Below are 22180 nucleotides of genomic sequence, written 5' to 3'. Positions count from 1 at the left end.
CCCTTGGGAATTTGGCCTTGTCAAGGTGAGGAGAAAGTAGTTCTTATTTCAAAGAACGAACTTTGACTTGCTACAACTATTCTGGAATCGCTGACTCCCTTCCCACATGCTTTACTGTTAAAAATGACATTAAAGGGTGTTTCTCTTTAGAGGAGAGAGAGTTAATTTCAGAGTCTCCAACTCCTCGAAAATATGCTTGTAGTGACGATTCCACCAGTCAGCGAGACATTCAGTTTCTAAAATTATTTTTACCTTTTAAAGGAGGCTTTCATTATTCTCCTCCATCTTCTTCAGGTCCTTTGCCTTCCCTTTTGTTTGCTTGTCAGAATGGCGAGGAGCTGATCTCTGTTTGGGAGAATATTGCTATTAATGGCTACCCTAAATGGTGGTCTTGTGGTTTTCTCTCCAAAGCTGCGTACTTTACTCCCTTTAGCCCTACAGCTCAAACTTTTAAACTTTTAGATTGGTCTGTTAGTAGTCCAGAACATGATTATCTATGCAATTGAAACAGTATAGGTTTACCAAAGGAGATGCTTCCTTACCGACCTCCCCTGCTAATGCCTGGTTTGCCCCTGGATGGGCTTCCCCTACCTTTCCCCCAATTTTTAATTCCCACTTGCTTCCTGTTCAGCCTGATCTATAGCGTCTTTTGGCTGCTCCTCATAAAGTAACCCTTATTAGACCTCGTTCTGAGGTTAAGAGAGTTTCTGCTTCCGTTTTAGCCTGTGTGGCTGCTCCTTTCTCCTTTCTTTCCTCTGAAGAGCATGGCGATTTTTCCCTTGTCAGGATGGTCATGGTGTTTATCATGTTACTTGCATAAATTGTCAATTATCTAATTGTCTTACTGTTACAAGGAAAAATGTTTTTGTCATAGTACGACAACCTCCTTATGTACTTTTGCCTGTCTATGTTAATGGGACATGGTTTTTTGATCCTGGCATAGAGGCCATTCATCATGCCTCCTCTGTACTTCGTAGAGGTAGGCGTTTTGTGGTTGCCTTAATTCTGGGTCTTACTGCTCTGATTGGTGTAATGTCTCCTTTTGCCTTATCTACTACTTCTTTGGTTAGAGAGGTCCACACTGCTCATCTAAGTTATCTAAGAATGTTAGTATTGCTTTATTGATTCAAGGAAAGATACATGGAGGGTTTGAAGACAGGGCGAATGCTCTAGAAGAGGCAGTTCTTTATATGGACAAGAAATTCAAAATATTAAGGTTAGATTATTAGTACAGTCATTCTTTGTTTAGAAGGAAGGTGTTACTCCCCTGCCTTATAATGAGCCAGTCCTGCATGCCCATAGCTTATACACTGTCTGCTGGAGTGCGGAACACCCTGCCCTGCCCTGCCCTGCCCTGCCCTGCCCTGCCCTGCCCTGCCCTGCCCTGCCCGCCCCGCCCCACCTCGCCCCGCCCCACCTCGCCCCGCCCTGCCCTGCCCAAAGAGCAAGGGTTAGCCCTGCTCCTGCCAGTCCCGCGAGCCCATAGCTTATACACTGTCTGCTGGAGTGCGGCTTTGCTCTGCCCTGCCCTGCCCCGCCCCGCTCCGCCCCGCCCCGCCCCGCCCTGCCCAAAGAGCAAGGGTTAGCCCTGCTCCTGCCAGTCCTGCGAGGCCATAGCTTATACACTGTCTGCTGGAGTGCGGCTTTGCTCTGCCCTGCCCTGCCGTGGTTTGCATTGCCCTGTGGGCTCTCACTTCTTTGGCCAAAGACTTTTGAGATCTGGGCTGACCAAGCCCTGCACTAGGCAACACCTAGAAGCCAGAGCCAAATGAACAGATGCCAGGCTTGGCCCTGGGGACTGGTGTCTCCCCCTCCCCTGAAGTGTTTTCCCCAGTTCACCACTCCAGGTTTACTTTGCAGGGACCCCTGTAGGTGGCAGGCTTGGCTGATCCTCACCTGTGAGCCTGGGATAGTGGTGGGATGTAGGGTTGCTGGAAGACTTTCAGGGAGATGCAGGCCTTTCATAAACTCCTCAACCATCCTGTGCCCTCCCTGGTTCGCTCGCCCCGTGGAAGTTGGGAAGCCACTTTTCCCTGTCCTGTGTGACTTTCCCTGCATAGTGAGCTCTCCTGCAGGAGATACTTTCACATGCTTCTTTAAAAGCACCTGTTCCTCAGATCTAGATCAGCTGTGAAAACAGGCTTCTTCAAGTCAGGGTGAGAGCTACCCCTCCCAGCTCAGAGCTGCAACTCCATAGGATCCTCCACTCCCAGTGCTGTGTGGGTCCCATGGAGAAGTCAGAGCAAAGTGCCCCTTCTGCGAAGTGACTCAGAACAGAAGGCTCAGAAGTGACAGTCAACCCCCAAGTGCTTCTTCCAGGAGAAAGCAACCAGCTCTCCCTTTTAAACAGTTGTTGCCTCACATATGACCCAGCTGTATGACTGGAGAAGATTTCCTGGAGTTTAGTTGCCCAGAGTGTAAGCATTTCATGATTCTAAGACAGCCTCAAATTAAAACCGAAGACTCTTATTTTAAAACTTTTAAAAAATGAATCAAGTATAAAATACCAATATGAAATAATCATAATCAGAATTGAGCTAATTCCTGTGAAGTCATTTAGTTTTTCATTTTCTGCTTCTATTTTCAAGGCATCTAGAGTAGCACTATCTGAGATCCTAAGGCCTTCTATTATGGTGCTACCCATTCATTCCTCTCTCCTTGAGGACTTCTCAGGTGACTTAAGAAAACCTGATTTCTTTTCAGATTGTCCCCAGCTGGTGTGATCTCTCTGTCGATGGCCCTTGCCAAAAGCTGCAAAGGCAATGCATTGTTTTACAACACAAAATTCCAGACATTAATTTACCAATAAAGTCTCAGGAGTCAGATGCTGTATTTAAGTAAAGCTCCCAACTCTCCTTCCTAATTCACTGTTCCCCCAGAAGAAGAGCATTGTTGCTCTCTCTGCACACTTTCTTAAAAATCCTACAACTGAAAGACTTTCCATTGCCCTACTTATCTTCATTTCCTATCAAGTTGTGCCTTGATCTGCTCTAGACCTAAGTGCCCTTTAGCTTTGCAGTAAAGGTGTGAGGTAGGTGAGCTAAACAGTAATAAAGTCCATGTTCACAGTAAACAAAGAGCTCTTGCATTAAATGTCTGTGCCCTGGCGATGCTATACCACACAATAGTTTTTCATTAAATAATACATTCATGAAGATCACAGTGTGATCAAAAATTTTGCTAGTTAGAAGAAATCAGAGAAGGTCTAAAAACATAAGGTTATTGCCTGGAGCACAATTCTCCCCCTTTTCCTACTGTCAGATATACACTGTATTTAAAGAAGCAATGATAGTGAAGTACATTGCTGCCCTGTCTAAACTCAGAAAAGGTGGACCCTCCATGACTCCTGATGCTGTTTTTATATCAATGTAACATAACAAATGCACTGTAAAAGTAAAGACCAGAAGTTCACAGTATAATAGCATTTGCCTTACAATATCCTCCCAGTGGGGATGGAGAATCTAATGTTCTGAAATCTTGACTTTAAGGAATTGTGATATTCCTGGAAATTCAATTCCTTTTCAGATGCTCCAGTTGTTGTGGCCCATTGCTAGAATGGTCAGCGTAAGCCTCCAGCCCCCCTGACAGGAAGCTCAATATATACTGCTCAGAGCTTACTCGACATTCCCCAGAAGTGCTGTCTTTGTCCATCATTACTTTGAGACGAGAGGCCAGACTCCTTCACTCTCGTCTCTCCACAATCGACGTTCCTCCTCCCAAAACGCTTGCGAAGACGGGAAAACATGTCTTAGCTTGTAACTGCCAGACTCAGACTGAGAGAAACTAGGGCCCTGGTTGTCACTACAACACTGGTGACATCACAGAGGATGCCAGAACTCTCTAGGAGACAATAGAGTGTCATAGAAGGGACGGCTGATGTCATGGGGAGCAGACTTTGCCTCCTGCTAATGTTCTCCCTGTACTGAGCATAAGCAGAGGTGCCCTTTCCAGGAGACTTTCCTGGGGCAGAGCCACTGAGCATCTCCTGCTTCCAAAGCCAAATTTTCCTCAAGGCTTGATTATAAAAACCTTAGTAATTCCTATGCATGTAAATGAATGTTTCCTTCCATATCTTGCACAAAAATGTCTCATCCTAACTCAAATTGTCCTCATTCACCAATGTTAGCCATTAAAACTTCCTGAGATTTCACACCAGCTTGAATATGCAGTCAAAAGTTCTCCTGTCTCATTATGTACAGGTGCTTTATATCACATCAAGAAATAGTCTGCATGGTAGGTTACAACATGGGTGTGTGTTAGGGGAACACTCATGAAGTCATGTGCTTAGCAATCGACAATTGCCAGAAAATTCCTTAGGAGAAAGAGTTGACGTCTTTAAGGTGCTAGGAAAAGTGTGGAGACCAGTTGGCAGAGGAACGTGCAATATTGGAGCCACCAGTGAAGGGAACATCATGCTAATCAGAACTGACTGCCATATAACACTTCCTACAATCTTCATATGAGAAGCTTGAGATTTGTGACTGACTTTTTCTTTTTCTTTCTTATGTTTTGCTATATAAGTTGAGAGAAATAGATAGGGCTCATGCTGCTTGTGGGGTTCTTGTCTCTGCACCAATGTCGCCAAAGGAGCACTGCTCACTGGCCTGAGTAAGATATACCATGAGCTTCTATCAGAAAAATAAAATAGTCAAGAGATATAGGGGGTGCACATAAACGTCTAAAATGAGGCTATAAACATGATTAAGTGGATAGAGCAAGGTCCCTGCACCTGTACACTGGGAAATGGCCACCCCACCAAACACAAAAGCATCTATCATAGTAAAAAATGAATACTTTATAGAATGCACACACTAACACTGATTGATCTCCTCCTTAGTTCAAATTTTGGGGGCAAATTCATGGCCCTAACTATCTTTCTCTCAACTTATATAGCAAAAAATAATTAAGAAAGAGAAAAGAAAAAGTCAAAACAAAAAGCTCAAGCTTCTCTCTCATATGAAGATTGCAGGAAGTGTTATATGGTAGTCAGTTCTGATTAGGCCATTTTAGATAGAACAGTGCATAGTGACCCTTAATGTGATGGGCCCTATATAAAGCTTTTTGCAATATTGGAATTTTAACAAACCTCATCCAGAACATACAGAAGAGGCAAGGATGTGATCACCATGTTCTTGCTCTCTATCAGGGTATTTTTCTGCGTCCTTGATTGTCAGGCATCTAACAGCAACAATCTGAAATAGCTGGTAGACATGGGAAAACGTGGCTAAAACTATAGTTGTGGGTTACACACCTCAACTGTCAAAGGCTAATACTGTCCTCACAGTCCTTGGAGGCCACTCTTGTAAGCCTATGTATTGGAAAGTGGAAAGAGGTTTATCTGAGCTTAAAGTGCATCTGGCCAGCTAGGTAGAGGGCAACTTGTGATACTTGAGACCCGTCTAAAACCAGCACAGAAACCCACACTTCTTTCCAAGCATCATCTACGAATTCTCGATTATTTACCATTCTCTCCCTATCAGTTTTTCAGTTTTGAATGGTAGAAAAAAACTGGAACTGATCTTTCTATTCTAAGGACATTGATCTCTATTTCCTTAGGTCCACATTAAGAGTGCATACAAATGGATATCACCATCTGAACATCTTAGTATTATCTACTCTGTATATGTAGCATAATACTGTGCCTATGACAGTCTCAAGATTCCTTGAGTGTTGTTGCCCCATCAAGAAGTGTGAAGAACTGAGGCCAATCCTCAGGGATCCTTTCGAGGGATTAGAAGAAAGCCATCAGAGATACTCCACTTCTTTGTCCTTAGATTAAATCAAGTTGACACAATGTGAACCTGGTGGGCTATTTAACCATGCATCTTTCTCCCAATCCCTCTTTTCTGAGTTTAGTCCATGGCAGAATTCGTTCCCCACCATCCTAGATATTTCTTGGTATATTTCCACTAGAGCCAGGTTTCTTTTTTTTTTTTTAATTGGAATTAGTTGTAGTCAATCAACTGCTGCCGCATGTAAGAAATGATTAGTATCTATTGTAACTTACCACACTGTATTTGTGTATACAAGTACGTTATTGGCAATCCACCATTATTGAGGAATTGGAAACCAGCACTGTGGCCTTGCCTTTCTGTGCCTAGTCCTGGCTCACAGGCAGCAGGGGGCAGACCTTGAGTTCCTCTTCAGGGACAGAGTGATGTTGAAAGGGCTCTGAGCAGGCAGAGAAACACAGCTGAGGCAGCTCCTTTCAGTTGTCAAACACATCATCTCCTTCCCATCTTAAGGGCTACTGCTGAGGTCTTGCCCCCATAGCTACCTTAACAGCAGCGAATTTGTTACACAGCAGCCAGCTCTTTCCTATTGTGCTGTAATATGCCTCCACATCATGGATGCCAAGAAAAAAACTAACAAAAGAAAAACAAAAAAAACCTGACACTGAACTGTGTGGTGCTGGTCACATACCCTGTTTTGTTCTCTATGTTATGAGGTTTGTTATTATTAACAAATTCCCCAACTATAAGCTTCACATAGGACCCATGAGATTCAAGGAAAATAGGAACAATTATGAGGAAAATGGCCTGAGTCAGGGACATAGACAGCAGCATCCAGCACTTGGAGCCCACGTGGATCTTGCAATGAGCTGGCCCTCAATGTCCAGGACACAGTTGTGAGCTGTTGTTATGGTTGAACTGTATTGGTGTGTGCATTCAATGAACTACACCTATTTAAATGAATTCAGTGTTGGTGTGGTTTGAATCCAGACCCCTTGACACCAAATCTTCCCTTCGGCAGCCTTTAGGAGAAGAAGCTAAGGTCAGGAGAGGTGACACCTTGCCATAAGTTATGTGACAAGAGGGATGGTGAAATGATCCCTTGTGATAAGAAACAAGGTTTCCTCTGTGGTACTTAGGTCTATACTGGCCCTGTGCAACAGCTTCAAGAACCCATTTCTGATTTCCCTTGGGATTCCCTTGATGATGCACTCAGACAGGATTGGAAACAACCAAAATGGTAGTCAGAGTTGATTTAAAAAGTGTAGGGAACACTGCAAACTCATGTTTCAGGATATTTGATTACATTGTAAGCCCCAAGATTTGTTATTTACTTAAAAGAAAATGTACGTCTGGTGGTGTAGGTCAGCACTAACACAGACATTTACCTCTAGAGCTTGGTGGTTTTTATTGATAGAGAAATTGCATGGAATCGCCATAGGGACCTGTGTCTTAGGTCTGTTTCCCTAGTATATCCTCTATATCTATCATGATGGTAATCCTGTTTCTGGCTAAATAATGTCTGTTCACTGGGGAATTGAGTTTAGTGACGTGCAAATATTATTTAAACCTATGTATTAAATGTTGTCATTTTGTTAATTTTTGTGGTTTTTATTGGATTCTTTTGATTGACTGTTGTAGTTTTATTAAATCATTTCCTGTTTTCTCTAATAGTTTATGCTTCCCTTCAAGCTAAAGTATTCCTTTTAGGATCCTCTACAGAGCTGTCTTACTGGTTATACATATTGTGTTAAATTTATTTTTAGTGTGCATTAGTCAGCACAGTAGCTGGGCAGCTGCTGCCCTCCATGGTATCAGATCTACTTTCCAAACAATAATGCTCAACTCTTACTGACTGTGTAGCATCTTGGCTGCTCTCTGTTCCCCTTGGACAGCCCTCAGGACCAGGCTCTCCTCTCCCTTAACCATGGCTGCCGTCCTCTTCCTCTCTCCTCTCCATCACACATGTTCTTCCTTTATTCTCTGGCAGCTTCTTCTTCCTTCTTCCCTCCTCATGATCCTCTCTAGCAAAGCCCTCAAAGCTCACCTCCCCCATCTCTCTGCTGTGCAGCTGTGCAGCTGTTGGCTGTTGGCTTCTTTATGATCACAGTTAACTGGGAGCAGGGTCAGCTTCTTTGGGGTTAACCAGTCTTGAGTTCCACAAATTAGCATTAAATACAAGCAGAATTAGACTAATACACTACAGGGATTTCTTTACTTTTGTTTTGGTGTAAGTTTTCTTTTACCTTTTCACTTTCTATTTTATTTTCGGCTATTTTTTTTATTAATTGGTTATTTTATTTATTTATATTTCAAATGTTTTCCTGCTTTCCAGACTCCCCTCATCAAATCTTACATCCCATTTCTGCTCAGCTTTGCCTATATGACAGTGTTCCCCCACCCACACATACCCATTCCCACCTCACACCTCTAGGATCTCCTTTTGGTGGGGCAACAGGCCTCAGGGTAGTCAATGGCCTCCCACCACATGGATGCCAGTTAAGTCAGTCCTCTTCTACACAGTGACCTAGAACCATAGACCCATCCTTGTATATCCTTTGGCTGGCAGTTTTGTCCCTAGGAGCTGGGGGTTGGTGACAGAGGGTCTGGTTAGATATTAAAGACCAATGGTTGCTGCTTTCTCCTCTTTTTCTGGTTGTAGGTGAAATTATGTTTGTGTGCTTCTCTCTCTTTTTTTAAAAATTATTGTGAGGTGATTAATTTCTTGGTTTTTTTTTTCTTGGGTATAGTTTAGCTCATTGTCTTGGAGTTTTCCTCCTATTGTCCTCGGCTATGCTTTCTTAGAGAAAAAATATTGTTTAAATTTGGATTTGTCATAAAATGTCTTGGTTTCTCCATTCGTGGTGATTGCGAATTATGCTGGGTATAAGAACCTGGGTCTGCATTACATCTGTCCAGGATTTTTGGCTTTTTGAGTCTCCGTTGAGCAGTCTGGTGTAATTCAGATAGGTTTGAATTCATTTGTTACGGGATATTTATACCTTACCCCGTATAATATTCTTTCTTTTATCTGTGCATTTAGTGTTTTAATTATTATGTGAATGGAGGAAATTTTTCTGGTTAAATTAATTTGCGTTCTGTAGGCTTGCTGTACCTTTATGGCCTTTTATTTCTTTACCTTATGGAAGTTTTCTGTTATGATTTGTTGAAGATGTTTACTGGACCTATGAACTGGAAATCTCAATTCTCTTCTATGTCTCTTATCCTTATGTTTGGACTTTTAATTGTGTCCTGAAATCCATGGATGTTTGAATTCAATAAAGCATATATATTTATCTGAGATGGGTGTTTTGTGCTTTGTTGGTGACCTCCTTGACCCCAACTCTTCCATTTAGTAGCACGTTGGATAATGAGACATGGTCAGCAATGGTGACTTCTTGCCATAATCTATATGAAAATAGGGAGGTGACTTTATGTGTGTCAAGTATCAGCAGTCTCCTGGGTGGTTTTGGTCCCCGGTTGGCTGTATGCAACAGTTTCAAAAGCCCAGGATTAATGTTCCTTGGGATTCCCATGGTGATGAACACAGACATGAGAGAAAAAGACCAGAATACACAGGATAGTACTTGACTTATGTAATAGAGAGAACATTACAAAGTTATGTTACAAAATATTTGATCACACTGTGATCTCCCTGAATGTATTATTTAATGAAAAACTATTGTGTGGTATAGCATCGACAGGGCACAGACATTTAATGCAAGAGCTCTTTGTTTACTGTGAACATGGACTTTATTACTGTTCAGCTCACCTACCTCACACCTTTACTGCAAAGCTAAAGGGCACTTAGGTCTAGAGCAGATCAAGGCACAACTTGATAGGAAATGAAGATAACTAGGGCAATGGGAAGTCTTTGAGTTGAAGGATTTTTAAGAAAGCGTGCAGAGGGAGCTACAATGCTCTTCTTCTGGGGGAACAGTGAATTAGGAAGGACAGTTGTGAGCTTTACTTGAATTCAGGATCTGATTCCTGAGACTTCATTGGTAAAATTGATGTCTGGAAATTTTGTGTTGTAAAACAACACATTGGCTCTGCAGCTTTTGGCAAGGCCCATGGACAGAGAGATCACAGCAGCTGGGGACAATCTGAAAGGAAATCAGGTTTTCTTAAGTCACCTGAGAAGTCCTCAAGGAGAGAGGAAAGAATGGGTAGCACCATAAGAGAAGGCTTTATGATCTCGTACAGTGCTACTCTAGATGCCTTGAAAATAGAAGCAGAAAATGTAAAACTAAATGACTTCCAGGAATTAGCTCATTTCTGTTTATGATTATTTCATATTGGCACTTTATACTTGATTTTTTTTTAATTTAAAACAAGATCCTTGGTTTTAATTCAAGGCTCTCTTGGAATCACAAAACCCTTACAACCCCTGTATGTCGCCTGACATCTAACACTATGGGGCTCGAGATTCTACTTTTAAATGCATCACCATCGAGAGCTTCCATTTAACCAGCAGGGTCCATGCCAGGCAGACACTGAGCAGGTTGTATGTTCTGTTAATCTCCACAACAACCCAATTCAGCAGAAACACGTCCATTTTACAGGTGAAGAAACCACAGCTCAAAGCAAATGAGTATCAGGGTCCCCTCAGTCTCTCGGGCTGTCACTTAGACCCACATCCTTCTCTGTAAAGGGATGCCATGGGCCTGATGTGGATGTGCAAGCTGACTGTGCTGAGATGATCAATGCTATTCTTGACCCTGGAAGAATTTAAGACAAGGTGACCCACAGACTCCTGGGATAGATTCTGCCTCTGGGTCCTAAGGTAGGACACAGTATCCCTTGCCATGGGTCTCTACTCACATGAGGAGTCTGCTCCCATGTGTCAGCTTCTATGGCAGTGGTTCAAATCCCTCCTAATGATGCAACCCTATAATACAGCTCTTCATGCTGTGGTGACCCCCACCACAAAATTATTCCATTACTACTTCATAACTAATATTGCTACTCTTATAAGTTATAATATCTGATATAAATTTGTGAGTGGTTGCACCCCACAGGTTGAGAAACATTGCTTTTTTTTTTTTTTGAGAAGCCTTCATCTGAGGAGGACCTGATGCAGGTGTGAGAGCAGAGACACCCTGACATAGTGACAAGTTTAGGAGGCCCAAGGCTAATTGACTTAATGGCAACAGAGATTCCTGGCTGAAGGCACAATCTGAAATCACTGTCCCCAGGACATTTCTTACCTCAGTTTTCCCCCATTACACGGTGTGTCTGCTTGGACATGTCTGTCCAGGAAGCCAGTCCCCGTCGTCTCTGATACAGACAGAATGCTAAAGGTGAGAATGCTTTCCCTCTGTTCGCCCCAGTCACTTCTATAGAAGTGAGTTCAAATCCCCTGTGGGTAAATGTGTGTCTCACATAGTGTATGAGACTTGAAATTCATCCATTTGAGTTGACAAAAACCAACTCTCACTTCAGATTTACAGCTGACCAACACTTAGTTTCAGGAGAATGAAGAAGCTGGCCAGGCCTGCAGAGTCAGATCCCCTCCCTGCCTGGGACAATCCCACCCACAGCAGACTTCATCTTCACCAGCAGCTGTTATCAGAAAATCTGACCTTAAGGTTCTGAAGTCCACATATGCACAAACCCTAACGTTGTTAGATGGCGGATATGGGGTTTTTCTCCCATTTAAAATCATTCTGGCCTCTTCTCTCCCCTGAGATGCACTCTGTTCTCTCAGGTCTGTTGGTCCTGGAAGGACCTCGGTTCAACTGAAGGCCTGGGAGGGAGGGGGAGGACCTTTTGTTGTAGGAATGAGCATGGATCAAGAATGTAGCCCCACTGTGACTGGGCAACTAAGCTCCAGAAAATCTTTCCCAGTCACAGACCTGGGTCATGTGGGAGCCTACACTGTTTCATAAGAAGAGCTGGTTGCTTTCTCCTGGAAGAAGCACTTGGGGGTTGATTGTCACTTCTGAACCTTCTGTTCTAAGTCACTTCTCAGAAGGGGCACTTTGCTCTGACTTCTCCATGGGACCCACACAGCACTGGGAGTGGAGGATCCTATGGAGTTGCAGCTCTGAGCTGGGAGGGGTAGCTCTCCAACTATCTTGAAGAAGCCTGTTTTCACAGTTGATCTGGATCTGAGGAACAGGTGCTTTTAAAGAAGCATGTGAAAGCATCTCCTGCAGGGGAGCTCACAATGCAGGGAAAGTCACACAGGATAGGGAAAAGTGGCTTCCCAACTTCCCCAGGGCACTCAAACCAGGGAGGATTGTTGAATTTGTTGGTTGTCTATTGTTATATCCCCCTTTTATTTCTAATTTTGTCAGTTTAGGTATTGTCTCTCTGGTGTATAGTTTGTTTGAAGAAGAGGTTGTCTCTCTGGTGGATCTTCTCAACAAAAAAAAAAAAAAAGAAAAGGAAGCAAGCAAACAAACAAACAAACAAAAAACCAACACACAGCTCGTGGTTCCCTTGACTCTTTGTATTTTTCTCTTTGTTTGTAATTGATTGATTTGATTTGAGCCTTGAATTACTTTCCTGCTGTCAAATGCTACCAGACACTCTATAAGATGAGGCTTTGCCTCACCTTGGTAAAAGTAGCATGTAATAAATGAAGCTTTTGCTGCTCTCTCTAGTGGGGATGACATCACAATCTCACTGCAAAACATGCACAGCCCGGTTTAGGCTGTATTAAAGTAGCCACCATTTCAGTGCTCCCTGCAAGTTCCCATGAGACAGTAGTAACATGAGTCTGCCTGCACCTCGACAGTTTTCACTAGTGAATGCCCCCTCATGTGCGCGCACGTGCACACACACACACACACACACACACACACACACACACACACACACTATTTACTGACATGGTGCACATTCTTTGCACACCAAGAATTTAGTGAGCTGTTATGAAACACATCAATAATGGAATCAATGGAGGGAGCTGTGGGGAAGCTGGGGCTTAGAGTTACTTAAAGGCCCTATGCAGGCTCTCCTTTTGTTGGGGGAGAAATTTCAAGTGCAATGTCGTTCTTTCTTTTTTTTTTTTTCTCTAAACCACAGAGGGCTAGGGTAGATCATAGGGCTTTGAGAATGTTCGGCAAGTACAGTCACACTGAATTAAATCCTAGGGCAGGAACCTATTAATCTTCTACAGAATTACAGAGCAGCCTGGATGAAGACTCTCAGCTGACAATGTGGACATCTCAAGACAGGCACTGGACAATGGCTGACAGACTTGACTGAAGACTGGAAATGTTTTGCTATCTCACAGGAAAAGAAGGCCCCTCATACCACATTGTACTCTAAGGACAGTTTATTCAGGTTAGGCATGACATGAACTATTGTATCAGGTCACAGATGTCAGCACAAAGTATCCAAGGTATTGTATGCCAATGGTAGCATCAACGGAACAAAGCACACAGTGTCATGAAGACATAAATCATGAGTTTGTGTAGCAGGACCCAGGCCTCTTCCCGGTTCTTAGATAGTAACTGAGAACCTCAAATACAGTAGTGATGTGATAGTGTGGGGTGAATCTAGTTACAACCAGCTTCTATATTGACACAGATGATTCTTTTTGTGTCATGTCCAGCTTATAATGAATGACTAGACCTAAGCATGAGAATAACCAAATACTACATTGCTTCTCTAGCTGCCGAGCTTTTAAAGCCCTGGGGTGACAGCAAGTTTTTGTGGACATTCTGGATTGCTCCTTCTGTACTTTAACTCTCTGAGTCACCTCCACTCTCAGTAAGTTAGTTCAATTCCATAAATTGGAAATCAGTCACCTGGAAAAAATACATTCTCAATATGATCCCAGTTTGGCCATGGAAAAAGGGTACCTTGAACTGCCCAACCTAGGTTCTAGGCCTGCACAGGCCTGCTCTCCAAAAGAAATCTGTGTTCACAGCTATAGGCAGCATTCACTATGTATGCTCTTGAGGTTTCTCCCTAAACTGCTTAGATTAAGATTCGTTTCTTGCTATCAAAAGAACTCATTATGCCAAGCTGGCTTACAGGAATCTAGTTTCTATTCTGTATTTTATCAGATGTGCATAATACATATGGTCATCATTGATAACAGGTGAAAGATCTGCTCTAATATGAAAACTAAGTGATGCTGGAGGATGATCCTGACCCACAATGAGGAGTGGGAACACCAGAGCTCTGTAGGGATGCCTGGCAACCTAACACGTTGAGCAGGCAAGCTCAGTAAGTTCCCTGTGAACACACATCTCCTGAGATCTCTCTATTTAATCATAGGTGATCTTGTCCACCTAATACAGCACCTCATGTGGAATAACAAAAGCCACCTGCAGGAGCTGTGGTGATGACTCACAGGTTAGAGCATCTGCTGCTCTCTCAGAAGAACCACATGGACCCTAACAATTGGGTAAAGTATGTCAGTGATTACTTCATAAAGTGTGTGTCCCAGAAACAGCCACATTATCCTCACAAAAGACACTGTCACACTGGGTACCCCTTAGTGAGTTTGAATTCACTAATTAGCCCAGGATCCATGGAACATGCAGAGATCCATCTCCAGCTCTCAGTTCTAAGTCCACAGGAGGGGACAGAACCCTTGAGTAAGAATGATGGTCTTAAGAGTCAAGAGATAGAATTCAATTTTTATTCATAACAAACACATTTTTACAACAAACAGGATTAAAATGAATAAAAATATTTAAAAATATTTGAAAGTTAAAAATAGTAACAAGAACATATAAATATGAAACAACAAAAAGAAAACTTCAATTAAAATCATAACAAAAATGTTTCTAAACAGCACATTCTTAACGAACATGTAGGAGCACAGACATATTGCTTTTTCTCCTCTAGTACACATAATGAAAGGTGGTCCTCCAAGCTGTCTCTCAAGTTGAGTTTTCTGAAGAAGAAAGTGAGTAAGTGAAGAAGAAAGGCTTAATGTTATATAAATTTAGGGTCTCTAAGAAATGACAAATTAACTCTGAGGAAGAATACTCAGCCAAAAAATGTTGTTACCATTCAGGATGTTAGTCATCAGGGACTCCTGAGAAAGCAACTTCTTCTTCAGGAAGCTCTCTTACTGGGGTGTGTCCAATTCCAGCTCTCTTGCACTTTCTGAGACCTGGGAGAGGAAGGCAGTTTTTAAGACACTGATTTGGTGGGGAAATGCTAGACAGCTGTCAGAAGGCTGCCTTCTACCACCTCAGTTCTATTGGACAGTCGACATGGACCTTTTAACTGATATCATTGTTGCTAACTCTGCGGGCAGGGCAAAATCTCCAGAGAACCTCACAGTAATGTGGGCTGCCAATCTGGGACCCAGACTTATACCAGTGCAAACCAAGAACAGGGCAATGGGAAGAGACCTCATTGGGTTGCCGGAAGAAAGGAGATGTCCATATGTCACCAAGGTTAAAGCCAATGACAAGTACTAATTTGACATTTGCACTTGGTTCTTATCCCAGAAAGGTGCTTCCTACACAAGAAGTCACATTAACACAGAGTGTCATTTGTCAAAGAACCACGAACTTGTTCAAAGCTCTGCATAGGATCCAATCTATCACATGGATATGCAATAATGAGGTATGTTATTCATCTGTCATCATTTCTAGACTGCAGCTTCAAAAAGAGCAGCAAAATATACTTGCAATATAATTCCATTTCTGAAAAGTGGTTAACTTCCCAGAATACTTGTGCCTAGGCAGAGCAATGAACAATGCCATTGCATGAGGTGGTTGGCTGGTTGGGAGTGTAAATTAGAAAGGAGGTAGGAGGAAGCAAAGATGTATCAAATTGGCAAATTTTATCAGATATTGTTAAGCTAACACAGCTGCTCGTCCCTACCTGATGATGGTTGGTCTGGACGTTGCTGGTCTTTATCTTTCTTGTTGAAGTCAACCAAATATTTCTGGTTCAGTGCACACTCAAGATGTCCCTCCTTGCTCCCCTGCTTCCGTGGGACCAACTTCTTCCTGCATGTGTTCTCCATCAGGAGCTGGCTGAGCAGGTTTCTGGAAATACAGTCTGCATAGTAAGATCATGCTTCCCCTTTCTCCCATTCCTTCTCCCAAGTACCACTAACTCTACCAGGTCCCAGATACCCATGCAGACTTAATAAAATACATCTCGATACACATAATGCTGCTGCACAAACCACGAAGAGTTAATTCGGGGAAGAAAAAATTGTTTGCTTGGCCCGAGCACCAATTAGTGTCCACATCTCTCAAAAAGAACACGGATCTACATCTATCCATGAAAGCCCAATGCATGGGGCCAACATCAATTAGCAGTGGGCCAACACCCTCAAAGGAGGTCAGTAGCACCAAGAGAAGGTCATGCTAACCATGTGGTCCACACAGTGATTGTTGTAAAATCTGTTGTGACCCCAGAGGTCCAGGTCAGCCTAATAACCTTCTGCTGACTTCAATCAGTGCTGTTCTATCTAGAGCCTTCTGCAGATGCCTAGACAATCCTGGGATGAGTAACAGTCTTTTGTGGAACTGAAAACTGAGTCCTAATGACCCTGGCACACTGATGTGTAAACAGCACAAGAGATAGAACCAGAGCTGAAGACCATCCAATCCAGAACAAAGAAATCAGAAATGGCCATTCCACAAGTGATAGCCTTTCTGACAAGGACTTACCTAGAGAAGGTAATCTCCTTCTTCAGCTTATGGCTATTCTCATGGATCTCAGTGTTCTCCATCTCTAAGTTGTGCAGAATTGACATGACCGCCTCCTCCATTCTCTCCAGGTCTTCATACTATGGATTTGGCCTGAAATTTTGCCTGGCCCCAAATGATAGAATACAATGAACATCAGCATTTAGGAATATATGACCTCAGGGTGGGTCCTGTACTACCCCAGCCCTGGAAGGACACCTTCTGAATTCTACATTTTGGGATCTTCTTCAGCTTCAGAAACGTGTTTTTGTTCGTCCAGCACACCAGAATCTCAGCATCCAGATGGAGGGCTCCCTGGCTCCCTTTGTTCAATCAGGAGGAAATCTGCAGTCAAGCCAGTTAAGCTATCAAGAGCCTAGGCCGCACCTCTCCATGCTCCCGCACCCCAACACACCCAGAAACCTGTGATTTCTTTTCTCCTGTTTTGATAACAGACCTTATATCAACACAAAATTATAATCTGCACAAAGAATAAAAATAAACAGACAAACGTGGTCACATAGGCAAAGAACTGTGTTGTTGACAATGGGGCTCCCAGAACAAAGCATTCACATCACCATGAAGGTGTTACAGGTAAATACTCAGGCCAAGACATAGACCCCTAGATTCCAAGTGTGGAGCGAAATATAAACATATAAAAGTTGTCCATATGCATTTGGATGTATGCACACACAGACTCACAGACTGAGATATACCCACAAAAAAGAGAAATGTAAACAGAGTCAGAGAAAGAGAAAGAGAAATATGGAAACAGAGAGCACTGTGAGAACCAGGAGAAATGCATGCACCATTGCTGTCTCAGAGGGCAAGACACACAGACAATAACAAACAGGCCTGAGCCTGAGACCTTCTAGTCAAGCATTGAGATGAACAGTTTGGGACCAGGCCCCTCAGGCTACTGCCTGGATCTTCCAGCACTCAGTCCCCTGCCTAGCAAGTACAGAGACTCACCATAAACTCACTGCAATTACAATCTTGCAAAGCCACCAGCTGTCAAGGGCTTTGCAAATGCACACTGGGCACTCACTCTCCCTTACTTTATCCCCGAATTCTTCATTCAGACCACAAGTTCTGCTTTTCAATAAATGGAAGCAGATGAGTCCATTTTCCATCTCACTCCTCAGGAAGGGTCAAGGTTCTGAATCTCCTCTATATGGGAGGTGAGGTTTAGCACAGGGTGGTTAGGGAGGCACAGCTTTCTAGAACCCAAAACCTTAATAGGATAAGATGAAGGTGACCTTGCAGACCCAGGAATGAAACAAGAGCATTTGGAGTGATTCATACCTGTTGTTCTTGGATCTCTCTGTCAGAAACCTCAGGCGATCTCTCAGGTCATTTCTCTCCTCGGTAATGAGCTGCAGCTCTTTAATCAGCCTCTCCTTTTCCTTCTTGGCCTGATTCTTGATTAGGTCAGTGCCAGGGGATGATGTTTCTCTCCCAGCATCTGTAGGTAGAAGAACACAAGTGAACCTGCATGGGGAGAATGCATAGAGTGTACATAGACCACAGTGAGGCCTAAACAGGAGAACAAGCCTGAAACCCAGTGTCACTGCTAGGCGATTGGTCTATGCTTAAGAGGCCTCCTCAGGGGATCTCAGATCTGGCACTACTCTACAGAGACCAAGAGATGTAAGCAGCCAGGTGTGCCCTATGCCGGACATCACGTGCTTACATGGACCACAGAGATGGCTTCTCCAGGATTATTATCAGCTGAACAGGGTACAGCTTGGTTTCCTCACCCCTGTGGTTTCAGAACTCAGATGATAAATTCACCATCCACAAGACTTGAGTGATTGGAGACACTCAGATGTCCTACCCTGATACTCTAGGCCAACAACTTTGGATTTAAAACGCATTTCCAGGGAGGACATGGTCAACAGACTTATCAATTCCCCTATTTGAAATACCTAATGCCCCAGAGAAGTACCCATAGGTTACAGGCTGAATCTTGGTCTACACATTCCAAATAGTTTTGGTATTGTAGAAACATGTTTGTAACACACATCTCTAATATATAAAGCTAACGATGACCCTGCAATTCGAAGAAATCAGAGAAGGTCTAAGAACATAAGGTTATTGCCTGGAGCACAATTCTCCCCCTGTTCCTACTGTCAGATATCCAGTGTATTTAAAGAAGCAATGATAGTGAAATACATTGCTGCCCTGTCTAAACTCAGAAAAGGTGGACCCTCCATGACTCCTGATGGTGTTTTTATATCAATGTAACATAACAAATGAACTGAAAAGTAAAGGCCAGAAGTTCACAGTATAATATCATTGGCCTTACCATATCCTCCCAGTGGGGATAGAGAATCTAAAGTTCTGAAATCCTTGACTTTAAGGAACTGTGTTATTCATGGAAATTCAATTCCTTTTCAGATGCTCCAGTTGTTGTGGCCCATTGCTAGAAATGTCAGCTTAAGCCTGCAGCCCCACTGACAGGAAGCTCAAAATATACTGTCCAGAACTTACTAAACAATCCCCAGAGGTGCTGTCTTTGTCCATCATTACTTTGAGACGAAAGGCCAGACTCCTTCACTGTAGTATCTCCACAATCGACGTTCCCCCTCCCAAAACGCTTGCAAACACGGGAAAACATGTCTTAGCTTGTAACCGCCAGACTCAGACTGAGAGAAACTAGGGCACTGGTTGTCACTACAACATTGGTGACATCACAGAGGATGCCAAGAACTCTCTAGGAGACAATAGAATGTCCAAGAAGGGACGGCTGATGTCATGGGGAGCACACTTTGCCTCCCTTCTAATGTTCTCCCTGTACTGAGCATAAGCTGAGGTGCCCTTTTCAGGAGACTTTCCTGGGGCAGAGCCACTGAGCATCTCCTGCTTCCAAAGCCAAATTTTCCTCAAGGCTTGATTATAAAAAACCTTAGTAATTCCTATGCATCTAAATGAATGTTTCCTTCCATATCTTGCCCAAAAATGTCTCATCCTAACTCAAATTGTCCTCATTCACCAATGTTAGCCATTAAAACTTCCTGAGATTTCACACCAGCTTGAATATGCAGTCAAAAGTTCTCCTGTCTCATTATGTACGGGTGCTTTAAATCACATCAAGAAATAGTCTTCATGGTAGGTTACAACATGGGTGTGAATTAGGGGAACACTCATGAAGTCATGTGCTTAGCAATCGACAATTGCCAAGAAATTCCTTAGGAGAAAGAGTTGATGTCTTTAAGGTGCTAGGAAAAGTGTGGAGACCAGTTGGCAGAGGAAAGTGCAATATTGGAGCCACCAATGACGGGAACCTCATGCTGCTTGTGGGGTTCTCCTCTCTGCACCAATGTCGCCAAAGGAGCACTGCTCACAGGCCTGAGTAAGATATACCATGAGCTTCTGTCAGAAAAATAATATAGTCAAGAGATATATGGGGTGCACATAGACGTCTAAAATGAAGGTATAAACATCATTAAGTGGATAGAGTAAGGTCCCAGCACCTGTACACTTGGAAATGGCCACCACACCAAACACAAAAGCATCTATCATAGTAAAAAATGAATACTGTATAGAATTCACACATTAACACTGATTGATCACATCCATAGTTCAAATTTTGGGGGCAAATTCATGGCCCTAACTATCTTTCTCTCAACTTATATAGCAAAAAATAAGAAAGAAAGAGGAAAGAAAAAGTCAAAGCAAAAAGCTCAAGCTTCTCATATGAGGACTGCAGGAAGTGTTATATGGTAGTCAGTTCTGATTAGACCATTTTAGATAGAACAGTGCACAGTGACCCTTAGTGTGATGGGCCCTATATAAAGCTTTTGGCAATATTGGAATTTTAACAAACCTCATCCAGAACGTACAGAAGAGGCAAGGATTTGATCACCATGTCCTTGCTCTCTAGCTGGTTATTTTTCTGCGTCCTTGATTGTCAGTCATAGAAAGCAACAATCTGAAATACCTGGTAGACATGGAAAAAGGTGGCTAAAACTATAGTTGTGGGTTGCACACCTCAACTGTCAAAGGCTAATGCTGTCCTCACAGTCCTTGGAGTCCAGTCTTGTAAGCCTATTTATTGGAAAGTGGAAGGAGGTTCATCTGAGCTCAAAGTGAACCTGGCCAGCCATGTAGAGGGCAACTTGTGATACTTGAGACCCTGTCTAAAACCAGCACAGAAACCCACCCTTCATTCAAAGCATCATCTGTGAATTGTTGATTATTTACCATTCTCTCCCTACCAGTCTTTCAGTCTGGAATGATAGAAAAGAACTGAAAATGATCTTCCTATTCTCAGGACATTAATCTCTCTTTCCTTAGGTGCACATTAAGAACCCATGCAAATGGGTATGACCATCTGAACAACTTAGTATCATCTACTCAGTATATCTAGCCTAATACTGTGCCTATGGCAATCTCAAGCTTCCCTGAGTGTTGCTGACCCAGCAAGAAGTATGAAGTACTGAGGTCAAACCCCAGTGATCCTTTCAAGGGTTTAGAAGAAAGCCATCAGAGAAACTCCACTTCTCTGTCCTTAGATTAAATCACATTGACACAATGTGAACCTGGTGGACTATTTAACCAGAAATCTTTCTCCTAACCCCAGCTTTTTGAGTTCAGTCCATGTGAACCTGCATGAGGAGAAGGCATTGAGTGTACATAGAGCACAGTGAGGCCTAAACAGGAGAAAAAGCCTGGAACCCAGTGTAACTGCAAGATACCTCCTCAGGGGGTTGGGGATTTAGCACTTGCCTAGGAAGGGCAAGGCCCTGGGCAAGGCCCTGGGTTCAGTCCCCAGCTCCAGGAAAAAAAGAACCAAGAGAGAGAGAGAGAGAGAGAGAGAGAGAGAGAGAGAGAGAGAGAGAGACCTCCTCAGTGGGTCTCAGTTCTCCCACTACTCTATAGAGACCAAGAGATGTAAGCAGTCAGGTGTTCCCTATGCCTGCCAACACATGCAATAAATGCAGTAAATTTTAATTTCTGTTCAATTGTTCAGTAACTTACTTACACTTGGATATGGTTTGGAAGTGGTGGGGCTTCATGATCAGCATTGCATTTAATAATACATAACCAATCATCCCTCCTAGAATGACTGTGTACATAGAGAAAGAACATTTATTAGAATGGCTTATAGGCTGTGGTACAGCTAATTCAACAAGGAATGGAAGGTCTAAAACGCAGTAGTTACCCCTGTTGAAGACAATCCCCCTCGCATAGCTGTAGCCATTTTGTTCCAAGCCTGCCAGATAGTTCATATTCTTGCTGTAATATGTCGCCTATCATTGTTGTCTGAAAATAATTTAACTCACAGCAGGGTCAGCCATGATCACATAACTTGTGTATGTTTTTCTTATTGGTTATTTTGTTTATTTATATTTAAAATGTTAACCCCCTTTCCACTTTCCCCTCCAAAAACCCTGCATTCCACCCCTTTCCCCAGCCCCCTCGAGGATGCTCCCCCACCCACCCGTTCCCAAACCACTGGGAGGAAGTTGTTTATGTTGTGAGGTTTCTTAATCTTAAATTCCATAAGTATAAGCTTCGTGTAGGACCAATAAAATAAAAGGTCAATATGAGGGCTGCAGAGATGGCTCCATGGTTAAGAGCACTGACTGCTCTTCCAGAGGTCCTGAGTTCAAATCCCAGCAACCACATGGTGGCTCACAACCATCTGTAATGAGACCTGATGCCCTCTTCTGGTGTGTCTGAAGACAGCTACAGTATACTTATATGTAAATAAATAAATTTTTAAACAGATAAAAAGTCAGTATGAAGCTTTGTTGTCTAAAATGGCTTGAGTCAGGGCTGACAACCAGACAGCCCTTCCAGCACCTGCCTATGAGC

General features: G+C 43.0%; 1 protein-coding gene across 2 annotated transcripts in view; it reads right to left on the bottom strand.

The window, feature by feature from the left end:
• Window positions 1–19049, bottom strand: part of LOC134483163 (disks large homolog 5-like) — a 259049-nt gene extending 240000 nt beyond the window's left edge. Inside the window, exons 1-6 of one of the 2 annotated variants that reach the window (XM_063278422.1) lie at window positions 18851–19049; window positions 17663–17822; window positions 16340–16483; window positions 15540–15706; window positions 14712–14817; window positions 14223–14595 (exon numbers count right to left, since the gene is read on the bottom strand). In XM_063278422.1, the coding sequence (XP_063134492.1) occupies window positions 14723–14817; window positions 15540–15706; window positions 16340–16440 (363 nt within the window). In that variant the 5' untranslated portion in view covers window positions 16441–16483; window positions 17663–17822; window positions 18851–19049 and the 3' untranslated portion in view covers window positions 14223–14595; window positions 14712–14722. Of the gene's footprint in view, window positions 1–14222; window positions 14596–14711; window positions 14818–15539; window positions 15707–16339; window positions 16484–17662; window positions 17823–18850 lie in introns of those variants that run through there. The other variant, XM_063278420.1, reaches the window with a different exon arrangement.
• Between the last annotated feature and the right edge of the window lie 3131 nt (window positions 19050–22180).

This window comes from Rattus norvegicus, chromosome 19, assembly GCF_036323735.1.
Source record: "Rattus norvegicus strain BN/NHsdMcwi chromosome 19, GRCr8, whole genome shotgun sequence".
NCBI lineage: Eukaryota > Metazoa > Chordata > Mammalia > Rodentia > Muridae > Rattus > Rattus norvegicus.
The sequence above is the reverse complement of the archived record's forward strand: the minus strand, read 5'-3'. Positions and strand labels throughout refer to the sequence as shown.